This window comes from Protomyctophum parallelum, assembly GCF_964188405.1.
Source record: "Protomyctophum parallelum genome assembly, chromosome: 15".
NCBI lineage: Eukaryota > Metazoa > Chordata > Actinopteri > Myctophiformes > Myctophidae > Protomyctophum > Protomyctophum parallelum.
Genome location: NC_139710.1, coordinates 34002499 through 34016379, shown reverse-complemented (window position 1 = coordinate 34016379; position 13881 = coordinate 34002499). Strand labels below are relative to the sequence as shown.

At 44.0% G+C, this 13881-nt stretch overlaps 1 protein-coding gene across 1 annotated transcript in view; it reads right to left on the bottom strand.

Moving 5' to 3' along the window:
• nos1 (nitric oxide synthase 1 (neuronal)) overlaps positions 1-13881 on the bottom strand; it is a gene marked incomplete at both ends in the record, with an annotated part of 52121 nt that overhangs the window by 24245 nt on the left and 13995 nt on the right. Inside the window, 7 exons of the mRNA XM_083783444.1 lie at positions 2529-2703; positions 5854-5993; positions 7760-7901; positions 8233-8324; positions 9468-9630; positions 10979-11121; positions 13758-13862. Of these exons, the coding sequence (XP_083639570.1) occupies positions 2529-2703; positions 5854-5993; positions 7760-7901; positions 8233-8324; positions 9468-9630; positions 10979-11121; positions 13758-13862 (960 nt within the window). The remainder of the gene's footprint in view (positions 1-2528; positions 2704-5853; positions 5994-7759; positions 7902-8232; positions 8325-9467; positions 9631-10978; positions 11122-13757; positions 13863-13881) is intronic.

Sequence of the window (13881 nt, the reverse complement as noted above, 5' to 3'; positions counted from 1 at the left end):
TAGCATTTGGCACTACTTGGGGTGGAAATAACAGGGAAACAAATCAGACCAGTCTGAAGTGAGACAAGGCTTTTTCTGTCAATGGCCCAACTTCATGGAATGAACTCCAAAACTCCTTAAAACTGAGCTCCCTGCCATCCTTCGGGTCAGTTCAAATGAATGCTCCAGAATATTTTTTGAAAATGAGGGCTTTCCCTCAGCTGTATTCTGAGTATAAATAACCCATTCTGGGCGGGAACCCCTTTTGGTGTCTTACCCCCTCAGGCCGGGAACCCATATTTGGGTACATATTTGAAGTTTTTCTGAAAAATTAGGTCAGGCTTTAGAAGGCGTTTTTAGAATCGGCCGTAGGCCTAAATGGGATAATGGTGTGAGAGAGTGGTGTTGTACTGTACTGTACTGTACTGTACTGTACTGTACTGTACTGTACTGTACTGTACTGTACTGTACTGTACTGTACTGTACTGTACTGTACTGTACTGTACTGTACTGTACTGTACTGTACTCAGTGTACTGTACTGAGCTGCCCCCACCTTCGAAGTGTTCAAAAGCACACTCAAAACCCACCTTCTCAAACTGGCTTTCCCTACATAACCCCCCCAACCCCCACACACCCTTCTTGTTTGTCCTTTTTTATTTTGATTTCTAGTTTTTAACCTTTTAAATAGTTTTTCTAATAAAAATGTCTGTACTTCTTTCTGTAAAGCGACTTTGGGTACCCAGAAAAGCACTATATAAATCCTATCGTATCGTATATATGATTTACTGTACTGTACTGTACTGTACTGTACTGTACTGTACTGTACTGTACTGTACTGTACTGTACTGTACTGTACTGTACTGTACTGTACTGTACTGTACTGTACTGTACTGTACTGTACTGTACTGTACTGGCCCTCCTCCCTGGCATGTGTGTGTGTGTCTCTGTCTGTGTGTTAGGCTGTGCAAGAGTGACACTTGGTGTTATAACAAACACTATAATGCTATTTCCGTGCTCGGACACAGCCAGGGACACAGGGACACAGGGACACAGCCAGGACACAGCCAGGGACACAGGGACACAGCCAGGACACAGGGACACAGCCAGGGACACAGGGACACAGCCAGGGACACAGGGACACAGCCAGGGACACAGGGACACAGCCAGGGACACAGGGACACACACAGCCAGGGACACAGGGACACAGCCAGGACACAGGGACACAGCCAGGGACACAGCCAGGGACACAGGGACACAGCCAGGGACACAGGGACACAGCCAGGGACACAGCCAGGACACAGCCAGGGACACAGGGACACAGCCAGGGACACAGGGACACAGCCAGGACACAGGGACACAGCCAGGACACAGGGACACAGCCAGGGACACAGGACACAGCCAGGGACACAGGGACACAGCCAGGACAGACCCAGGGACACAGCCAGGGACAGACCCAGGGACACAGCCAGGGACAGACACAGGGACACAGCCAGGGACACAGGGACACAGCCAGGGACACAGGGACACAGGGACACAGTCAGGGACAGACCCAGGGACACAGGGACAGACAGGCCCAGGGACAAAGGGACAGACAGACCCAGCCACACACACACAGCTGTCTATAGGAGTGGTTGCTGCACCACTCAAAAACCACTCCAACTCCAGGGAAAAGATCGACCCCTTGGAATTAAGGCTATGCGACATGCAAAATTGTCATGCTGCATTGCTCTAAAATCCTTTACATACAGTATGTGAGCACACAGTGATGTGTGTCCTTGTTAATATGCTGTATAGCCTAGTGTGCTACAGTATGACTAATGTGCTCTGACTAATGTAAATACATCCGTCTCCAACTGCTAATCCGGAGATACGGTGACTAATGTACATACTTTGTGAACGCGTTAAATAAGATACAATTCTGGAGTTCTTCAATAATAAGAAAGCATATGATTAGTCTAGACTCTAAGGTATTCATGTGTGGAGTTGTTAAAATCATGAACATATCTAATATATTGGTCTAACATGTCTTACCGGCACACATTTGGCTCTAATTACAACTCCATCAATGAAGCTCTTATTTGTAAATGTTATTCTTCAAAAGGAGGGTTTATCATTAATTCATAGCATCATGTGTGCTTTTCTCTTGCATGGTCTGCTAAGCAAAATGTTATAATAATAATAATAATAATAATAATGAATTGCATTTTTGTAGCGCTTTTCCAAGTGCTCAAAGCGCTTTACAATGGTTCGTTCATTCATACATGACGCCAGCGTCCTCACTTCCCACATTCACACACCAATGGAGGCGAGCTCACACCGACCGACTCATTGGAGGCAATGTAGGGTTCGGTGTCTTTGCCCAAAGACACTTCCACATGTGGACAGGAGGAGGAGCCGGGATTCGAACCGCCGACCCAGGGATCATTGGACGACCTGCTCTACCTCCTGAGCCACAGGGTAAACCACAGTTGGGTAAAGGAGGGAATAATATATTTAGAAATCAGGGAAAGGGGGAACTAGTACTGAAGAATACTGTACTGAACATTACCTCAATAATATTGTAACGTGAAGCGTCACAGAAGTCCCTGGCGCCAATCTCTGTGCCCATGTACCAGCCACTGAAGGGGCAGCCAGTGAACTGAAGGCCCCCGACATCCAGCATCATGCCGGCCACTGCTGGTAGAACGTACCATTTCAGTTCCAGCTCCTTAAACCACTCAAACCTGGGCAAGTAAACAACATTTATTTGACATGAATAAAGGGTTTTTGGTTACATGTAACTCAATCCATTTGTACACTCTCAGAGTTACAGACCCATGAGGGTACATTTGGTTCCAAACTATGATTTAGCTGGGGACATTTTAACGATTTTTCGTGACATAATGCTTAAAACAGCAAAAGGGGTCCCCACTTCCCACCAAAAATGACTTAACACTAGGGGTGCAGGCTATTGCCGTGCGGGCTTCTCAGCTGTGGATTTTTAATTGAATATCCATATGGAAAAAAGGAATTATCAGGAAATTATTATCCGATTGATTGACACTCCCTCAATCCACAATCCTATAATAAAATAAAGCATGTTGGGCATGATTAGTCCTGGCAGACGACAGTCCCAGATATAGGACAATGTCCAGAAAGCTCCGCAGCCAATGTGTTTTTGGAAATGTCATGTGGGGGGTGTGTCCAGCGTTGGACTATATATAATCTTTTTGGCTGCTGTACTGTATAAGTCCTGCCAGACAGACAGTGTACTGTATGCCTTTACCGTTACTGTGATGTATGTCTGTACTTCCAGTAGATCCGTTAAAAGTCCATAACCTTTTACCCCAGAACTCCTAAATGCCAGGACGGACATTCCCTTACAGCATGGACCAAACAAGCCCATATGGTTCCTGGGGGTCACTGTAGGTGCCAAGCCCATTCTGGGTTACACATGCTCTGCAAAACTTATAATATTCCCATCAGGACATGCCCCCCTCATATAGACTGAGTGGCAAAACATTGAGCAGCATGGAGTGTTGGAGTTTGGAAGCGCTCGTTGGTAATCACTCAACCGACGACCGTCCTGCCGTACCACCTGTTTCTAAATGTCACATAATGCAGGAGGCAGCAAAATGTTATGTTATTGAAAACAAGCACTTCCAAACTCTGACGCATTTGAAAAATAATCAAATGCGGGGCATTTCTTGACAGAAAGTAGCTCATAACGTTTCTATGGTGGATTTTTATGAAAGAAAAACTTTGCAGATAGAAAGAGGATAATTCAAGGCTTTTCATACAGCTGCAATGTTTGTGAGTTTAACATTGTTTAATGCAATCAGACAGGACTTTTCTGTTTGGATGAATGGGCTGTCAAGGCCAGAAAGTAGTTTTTTTGCCACTCAGTGGGCGTTCCTGCATAACTTCCAAGTACGATGATGTCACACGCATACCCTCTATATATACACTCGTGATTTGACCAGGATGATGATAATTATCACCTGTCATTTGAGATACCACAGATATACCACAGTCTGTGGTTCAGAATAATTAAGAATCTTGTGAACATTCAGGTAGAACACATACTGTAGGATCACACCTTCTGACTGCCTGCAACTTTGTACTTAATCAGACCCAGTGTGTGTCCAGTGGAAACCTCGTATGAATCTGATCTCAGGTCTGAACGGGTTAATGACTTTCTTCTTGCTCTTGTCGAACAGCCAAACCTGTCGGTATAGGCCGCAGTGGTTCCCAAACTGTGGTGCGTGCACCCCTTGTGGTGCGCAAGCGCCTTCTAGGGGGTGCACGACTGCATGAAAAGACTAATGGCGGTGCTATGGTTTTATTTTAAATATATTAACCCATTTTGGGCGGGAACCCCTTTTGGTGTTTTAAACATTGTTATAATTTAGCTGTTTTGGAAAAATCGTGAAAATGTGGAATATATATTATTTAATATTTTTAACTCAAATCTTTGCTTCTGGGGGGGGGGGGGGGGGTCCCTGGAACGACATATTTTTAGATGGGGTTCAGCTGCCTCTTACATAAAAAATGTGGGTTCCTTGACATGAAATATTGAGCACCACTGATATAGAGACATACAGTAGGAAAACTGGCAGGATTTAGAAGACATTTAAAGATGGAGTGCCACCATTTTTTTCCACCCTAAAACATGATCATCAGGTATTATTACAATATAAGGGGGAAGAACTTTTTCCAAAAAGTGTACAGTATTTGTTAAAATCATGCTTTTATGTGGACACGCCCACCAGTTCATTAAGTATGCCTGGTTTGCCTGGTGGGTGGTGATGGGTGGTGATCCACCTGAACTGAAGCCGCACCCACAGCTGTAGTTGTATGGTAAAGGGGGAGGGGTTAGGGGAGGGGCTGATAGTGTGGTGTCACTATATTACTGTTTACTTCATTGGCCCGTTTGACTGTCAAGGGTTCAGCATCCAGGAAGAAATCCTAAATACAAAGTCAATACACAATTGCACATAAAAAGAACTCCAGTCTGTCTAATTAAGTACTGTCACCTCATAGACACATGAAAAACTGGAAAAATACGAAAATTGTGGCACTCCATCTTTAAAAGAAAATGGCGTTAGGCTAAAATGGGTTAACATATTATGCCAACGAACATATTACGCCACGAACGTGTTTGGGCCAAGGGCCTTCGTCAGCATTGAAAATGAGAATGACATTTTTCAACGCTGACGAAGGCCCTTGGGCGAAACACGTTCGTTGTGTTGCTGCTTGCAGCATAACTTTCCCTTGTAAAGATGAAACAATAAAGTGCCTTTCCTTTTGAGTGCTGGTATTCTCCTTCTTCTACATAGCTTATGCAATTTATATTTCCATGTGGAGGGTGCATCAGCTACTGTAGGTTGGGAGGTAACAGGGGGGAGCATGGCCAAAAAGGTTTGGGAACCTCTGGTCGAGGGTAATGGAGAATGCATCTTTCCAGCTACACTCGTGATGATGGGGATTGTTTTGGTGGCCATGGTGGACTGTCTGACCAGATGGCACAGAGTTGAGGGCCATCTGACTGCAGGGCAAAAGGGCCAGCGATGCCAGCTATGAGCTTGGCATGGGGGCAAGATCAAGTGCTAGGGAATGGCTGGCACTCTCTGCATGTCGCAGAGGTGGCACTTTGTATAAGTCTTTGTTTGTGGAATGTCGGCATTATGTTATATTTTAGCTATTGGAAAATAGCAGATCTACAAGCTCATAGCTTACGAGCTTGTAGGTCTGCTATTTTTGAAAAATCGAAGAGCGACTGACATATAGAAGACATTTTTTTTAATCTGATCTCAGGTCAGAATGGAAAACTGTCAGGATGTGTAGAAGACATTTTTAGAATCTGATCTCAGGTCAGAATGGGTTAATCTCACCTGGGGTGCACGATGTCCACCTCCAGGACGTCCTCCGGAGGGATCTCGTACATCTCCGGGTCCTGCCCGTTGGCTTGCAGGAGGAGGGGCAGGATGTCCCACTTCCCCTTCGGCGCCTTCCATCCCTGCTGCATGCACACCTACAACGGGACAGGAGATGACATTAATGATAATAATAATAATAATAATAAAACGCACCTTTCATGACATGAAGTGCAGCTCAAAGCAGGGCCGGATTACACCTCTGAGGGCCCCTGGGCACTGAAGCTCGAAGGGCCCCCCCTTCACCCGCGCGCAACATTTTTGCTGTTTTTTTGAGCCGTTTTGGGGCGGTTTTATGCCGTTATATTGGCCTATTTCCGGTCGCCTACCCCCCCCCCCCCCCCCAGAGTGACAGCCAATCTAGAGCATTGTTGCTGCTTTACACACACAATTTGCACTTTTCAGCTGCCCTTCTCACCAACAAATGCAACAATAAAACACTAATCTTTTTAGACACCATTTAATTTAAAATTTATTTTATTTTTAATTTTTTTTTGAGGGGCCACTGGTGCCCAAGGGCCCCTTGGCACATGCCCAAAGTGCCCATATGGTAGATCCGGCCCTGGCTCAAAGTGCTTTACAGAGCAATGGAGAAAGAAAGAAAAGAAAAGCAAGGCAATGACATTAAAAAAGAATAGCAGTAATGCAATACAGTGAGGACATGAATAACAAACATTTTAAAAGATCAATTAAAAGCAAGGGTGTAGAAGTGGGTCTTGAGCTGTGCTTTAAAAATGTCTACAGAGGCTGCCTGACGAATGCACAGTGGGAGTTTGTTCGGCCCCTAGAAGCAAATTGAATTGACATTGATCAAAATATGTTTTGTTGCAACTTTCACTTTACTTTATTCGTTTATTTAGTCGGGCCAGTGTATATTGATGAACATTAACATTAAAAATGCAGTGTAAATAATATACCAGATTTAGCAAAACATGCTAGTTTCCATCTGCAGTCCCCAGACAACAAACATCAAACAATACAAACAGGACTGACATACAGGACATAGCATACAAATACCTAGTACTACATTTCAAACGTAATAAGACTAGTAAGAATACAAAATAAGAATAGATTAAACTATTATTAGGGTATAGGTTTACTCTATTTTGGACTAAGCGTCATACATGATCACAAGACCTTTTTTTTTAACCAATTTGTTTCAGTTGTCTTAGGGATCTCATTCCAGTATTGACAACCTTTTATGGATAGTACTTTTATGACCTTTTATGACTGAAGGTAGACTTCCTGCCATGGACCTCACAGTCACCCCTGGATGCAGACCTGCTGGGGCTCCATTTTCGTCACCGCTAAACCCCTAATTATCCCTAAACTTCTTTGCCTTTTTTTTGCCTATTTTGAAAAAAACATTTTTGAATAGTTCAACTAGCCAATCTACATTGACACGTTGTGAGCTTGTAGACTGGCCATTTTAACTATTCAAAAATGTTTAGCAAAATAGTATATAAAAAAAAGGCTAAGAAGTTTAGGGGTAAGGGGTTTAGCAGTGACGATAATGGAGCCCCTGGTGTCATACCCACTGTCTCTCTTTGTATGTATAAATTCCTTATATAAATAATGAATTGAATTGCATTTTTATAGCACTTTTCCAAGTGCTCAAAGCGCTTTACAACGGTTCATTCATTCATACATTGGGAGGTGAAGCGGCGAACAGTCGACGCCAGCGTCCTCACTTCCCACATTCACACACCGATGGTGGCGAGCTCACACCGATCGACTCATTGGAGGCAATGTAGGGTTCAGTGTCTTGCCCAAGGACACTTCCACATGTAGACAGGAGGTGCCGAGGTGGACGAGCTGCTCTACCTCCTGAGCCACAGCAACTGCAACTACCCGTCGTTCCTACCTCAGTGAACTCCAGGCTGGCAGGATCTCCAATGATCGTTCCATCCGCCAACTTGTAGCCCGCGTACTTTAGTATCTGATTGTTCCACACCCGGAAGTCATGCAAACCGTCTGTCCTCTGTGGAAATATGGTAATAGCTGACCTGCGCACGCACGCAAGCACGCACACACACACACGCACACGCACACACACACGCACACACACACACACACACACACACACACACACACACACACACACACACACACACACACACACACACACACACACACACACACACACTGATTAGCATGTTGTTATCGGAACATGATTCGATCTTTGCTAGCTAGGGATTTTTTGCACATTTGCACATCACATTGCAGAGCCTATATAATATAGGCTCTGCAATGTCTGTATTATAGATGAGCACAGTTTGCACGTCGGCCTGCTTTAAAAAAAAAAAAGCATGTAAGCATTACTAAAGAATTCCTCACCTCATGTTTCCTTTATTGGTGGCATATTTGATGTGATTGCAGATGTAGTTGAACATTCCATGAGCGGTTGTGCAGTCCCTAGCGTCAAACACCTGGAAAACAGAACGCCATGGTTGGTGAAACTGCCAAATTGGCATATTTGATGTGAGTTGCAGATAATAGTCGAGCATGTTATGAGTATAATCTTCATGCTTCAAAGTCTTTGGCTTCAAAACAGGGAAAACAGATGTCATGATGATTTGGATTAAAACATTAGAAACCAAAACATGGCATAAATATATAATTGGGTATTGTGTACTTCTTACTACTTAATCAAGTCTTAGTGTTTTTTTTCTGGTTAGCAGTGTTTGTATTGACCTTGGACTGTACCCATTCTGCAATCCGTTTAGTAAAATGTTTAATCAATCAAATCAATCGTCGAATGTTTAAGCATGTTCTAAGAATACTTTACATTATGTTAAAGCATTTTCCAAACCCATTTTATTAAAGGTATATTCAGTGATTTCACTCAAAAAACCTTAGGTTTCGTTTTTGGCTGTGGGACCCAGCCTTTCGTCCAATCAGGTCAAAAACGAAGCCTAAGGTTTTTTGACCCCCAGGGGTTAACTGGGGACAGGGAGGAACTCCTTATATGGCCAGCACACTCTATAGTAGGGAGGATTATCACAACAAAACAAAAAAATAAGTGATATTTGAATTAAGTGAAATCACTGAATATACCTTTAATGGGTACAGTCTTCTCACCTGTAGTTTGGACCACTGAATCCGCCCTACGCAGTTTCACCTGTAGTTTGGACCACTGCATCCGCCCTACGCAGTCTCACCTGTAGTTTGGACCACTGAATCCGCCCTACGCAGTTTCACCTGTAGTTTGGACCACTGCATCCGCCCTACGCAGTCTCACCTGTAGTTTGGACCACTGAATCCGCCCTACGCAGTCTCACCTGTAGTTTGGACCACTGCATCTGCCCTACGCAGTCTCACCTGTAGTTTGGACCACTGAATCCGCCCTACGCAGTCTCACCTGTAGTTTGGACCACTGCATCTGCCCTACGCAGTCTCACCTGTAGTTTGGACCACTGAATCCGCCCTACGCAGTCTCACCTGTAGTTTGGACCACTGAATCCGCCCTACGCAGTCTCACCTGTAGTTTGGACCACTGAATCCGCCCTACGCAGTCTCACCTGTAGTTTGGACCACTGAATCCGCCCTACGCAGCGGGCAGAACTTCTCACCTGTAGTTTGGACCACTGAATCCGCCCTACGCAGCGGGCAGAATTTCTCCAGGCATGCTTGGCACCATAAATTAGTTCAGTGTCCTTCAGTTGGTAGGTTCCCGTATCCGCAATCTCCTTGATCACCTCCTCCATTCGATCCACATGGGGCTTGGAGCCAGCCCTGAACCCAGAACACAGCACAGTTACACCATGGAGGTTATAGGAAATGCCCTGAACCCAGAACACAGCACAGTTACACCATGGAGGTTATAGGAAATGCCCTGAACCCAGCCCTGAACCCAGTATATAGCACACAGTTACACCATGGAGGTTATAGGAAATGAACCAGCCCTGAACAGCCCTGAACGCAGTATTAGCCTGGGCACCATTTCATTTAGGGTATATGATCCTTTCGGGAGCGGATGATCTCGTTACGTCATAATGTAGTATTGTTTTGTAGTCGACAGGCAGAAACAACAGGCGGCAACTTCCTTTTCCCTCAAACCAATTTTTCTCAATAAAAGCTACAGGCTGCGAGAGCTTTTATTGAGAAAAATCGGTTTGAGGGAAAAGGAATTCAGTTGCCGCCTGTTGTTCCTGCCTGTCGACTACAAAACAATACTACATTATGACGTAACGATATCATCCGCTCAAGCCCGGATCATACAGACTTTTGAAACAGAGACCAGGCTTTCCTCCGAGGTGGTGGAAAGCCTGGTCAGGAGAGGTTAACCCAGTATAGAGCAGCACACAGTTACACCATGGAAGTTATGCAGTCACAACAAGTACTTCAAACTCATAGAAAAGTTGTGAATGCTCTCGAGATGTTCAAGTGGGCCCTCCTGATCCTCCAGGGAAGGTTGTGAACTGCTGATGTTCTGCACTCAGCAGTTTGCACCTTGCCCTCATCTCCTCGCCATCAGCTTCATAACCTGAACATTATAAAACCCAGTTCCCCGTCCATCTATTCTAGCTCATATAGTGGCCATTACATACACTAACATCTGGCCAAAGATATGGCAAGGATAAACAGTAAACACCATGAGCAACAATGGCATTAGGATTATTATTATTATAGGATTATATTATTAAACTGTCAGGATTTAGAAGGCATTTGTGACCAGATTTGACTGAGAGCCTGCCATCGCGCAAATTACAGCTTTTTTATTTTTTAAAATTAGTTAATAGCACAGGCAGACTCTTCACATACTAGAGCATGTCTGACATAAGTGTCAGAGCTTAAATCGACATGCAAACATGAAATAAATGCTTAAACATGTAGCTATAGGTCAGGAGGTGTAATATTAGAGACCACAGAAGTGAACCTTTCAAGCCTGTTTTCTCAACTTGCCGTTTCTCTGCAAGACATTACTCTAAGCCATATCTCCAAAACTGGTGGGTCAAACTGAACAACCAATATGCCAATTTGAAGCTATATGATTCCCTGCTGTCAAATTTGGTCACATTTGTAGAATGGTCATCAGCTCTAAATGGGTTAATAACAGAGAGGTAGAATGTGTGCTTCTTGCCTTTTAATGGAGGTGAAGTATTGGTTGATGAAGTCAACGGCCAGCGGGAGCACCTCTTCTTTTGTCCGCATGCGGAGACAGACGTTTTGCCGAAGGGGCATCAACATTGACCCCCAACACAAGTTCTTAGTGCATACAGGCATCTAGTGGAGAGACATCACATTACACACGTTCTTAGTGCATACAGGCATCTAGTGGAGAGACCTCACATTACACACATTCTTAGTGCATACAGGCATCTAGTGGAGAGACCTCACATTACACACATTCTTAGTGCATACAGGCATCTAGTGGAGAGACATCACATTACACACGTTCTTAGTGCATACAGGCATCTAGTGGAGAGACATCACATTACACTATTATTCCGTCTTTCATAAACATCATCACATTATTACACTACAGAGGTGAATATTCTGTCTTTCTTAGAGAAATACATTATACATTATTACCCAGTATATGTCATTTTACACTTTGCATGCTGAAAATAGCTGATCTACAAGCTCACAACGCGTTGCGTTGCGACGCATTGTGAGCTTGTAGATCGGCTATTTTCAGCAAGTGTAAAAAACACTCGTTACGACAGCATCAAGGCCCGCCAAAATACACTGTAAGTCGACTGAATCAACTGTAGATTTAGTTGCAATAAATGTCCCCCTGGTGCCCCCCCCCCTCCCCCCAACAGCCCCCCCACCCCCCACCTTTTCTACAAGCCAACCATGCAAGTTTGCTGCCAATGCAGGCGCCACAAATAGAAAGAGATGGAGGGGGGGGAAAACAGAGACAAAAAGAGAGAGCGCGAGAGAGAGAGAGAGAGAGAGAGAGAGAGAGAGAGAGAGAGAGAGAGAGAGAGAGAGAGAGAGAGAGAGAGAGAGAGAGAGAGAGAGAGAGAGAGAGAGAGAGAGAGAGAGAGAGAGAGAGAGAGAGATGAAGGGAGATCGATAAAGACAACATGAGGCAGAAGAAAAGGTAATTGACAGATCGAGGTAACAAGGCAACTATAGGTTGAAAACAACATGCGACAACAACAAGAAGAAAAGTCATGCGAGAAGAAGTCTATAGTGGCGAGTGAATTAAAAACTGGAGGCGGGGGGATGAGTAGTTAAAAATAAATAAACAAAAGGAATCACTCGTCGTGCTTCGACACATCCGCTCATCATTCATCACACTGCCGCGGGGCATTCATAGCAGCCCAGCTGTCCTTTTGGAGAACAGAAGACGCATCATCCCATCCACCCCAATACAGCATGAGTCGTATCTGTGATATGATACATCTAAAGACGTTCACTGTGATGTTCATCACAACATATACAGCCCTGTCCGATAAGTCACCGGGTTTAATTAGGCTGCCTGTCCGTGGGCGGTCGAGGCGCCACTCAGAGGGGAGGAGGAGGAGGATTGCCTTAACACTAGAATGTAAGAGAGGTCATTTTGACTGTTTTTGTATTATTTTGAAGTTGATTATCTTTGGCCCATGAAGTTTCAGAAGGTTCCTCTTCTATGATGACCATCATCATCCATCACCATTCTATCATCTCAGAAAGTTTTGACATCTGAAAACAATTCTAAAGGTGAATTTAAGCACATGCTACTTGTTTCTGTATTTCTTTACTTCAGACATGCTAGTGTTAATGTGCTCGGTAGGACCGTTGTGTGCTACAGTGGGGAACTTTTGGTCAGTTACAAACAGATAATCAAGACACTTATTTATTGTTTAATCAATTCCAATTTCACTTGTTTATGCTGTTCTCTCTCTTGATTGGATCCTGACCTGAAAATATGTTTTCTGTTTAATAAAGAGGTAGAGATATAGGCTATGGGGGGCGGGGGGTCCTATTTTTGTCAGTGCTAATGAACCCGTTATCCCTAAACTTCTCTGCCTTTATTTCCCTTACCCTTAGCACTGACATAAATATAGAGCCCATGGTGGACATGGTTATTGCCCAGACACTATAGCAATGGTTGCTATGGGAAACTAAAGTTTAAAAAATAATTGCAGTGGAGTCAAAGTAAAACAGATAGTATAGAAGTATAGTACTGAGGTATTGAAAATTGAGTCGACTAAATATCATACGATTTTAGTCGACTAAATCTACAGTTGATTTATTCGACTAAAATGTGTTCTGGTGGGCCTTGATGCCGTCGTAATGTGCTGTTTTTACACTTGCTGAAACAGCGATCTACATGCTCACAACGCGATCTGCTTGTAAATCTGCTATTTTCAGCATGCAACCAAGTGTAAAATGACTTATACTGGATCTCTTGTCCACTAGTCCCTTCCTTAACATTTTAGTCTAGTTTTTATTTGTTGACGAAATTGTCAGTGTATTTAGTCTTAGTTTTAGTCATCATAGCTTAGTTTTCATTTAGTTTCCATTTTAGTTTTAGTCAGTGAAAAAAGGTAGTCGACGAACATTTTTCGTCTTAGTTTCCAGTCGACGAAAATAACACTGGTCGCATAAGCCTTCGTAAAATGCTGCGTACGATGACCCGTTGGGAGGATGAACTATCCTGAACGTCGTCACCACAGATTGAGATGCAATATCTTATATTTTTGTGGTATAACAGCGAGTCGCAACACAGCATGAACGCTCAGACGCTTATAGCGCAGCCAGCGTGCCATTCGACACTTTGTTGTGCAAAAAGCATTAAACTGACCTTTATACACGGCCCTGGCCCTGCATTGGGTAGGCCACCCGACCTGGCAATAAAGACATGCACTCGGCAACAACAATGTCATTATTATGTCACTTTGCAGTTTGTGTATTAATAAACTCACATCGGTGCAGCTGTGGTGGAGGACATCACTGTACGTGTTTCCAGTATCCCAGTTCTTGATCTTCAGGAATTTGGGCTCTTTGTCTTTGGATTCTTCTTTTGCAGGCTGCAGGGAGAAACAGAGA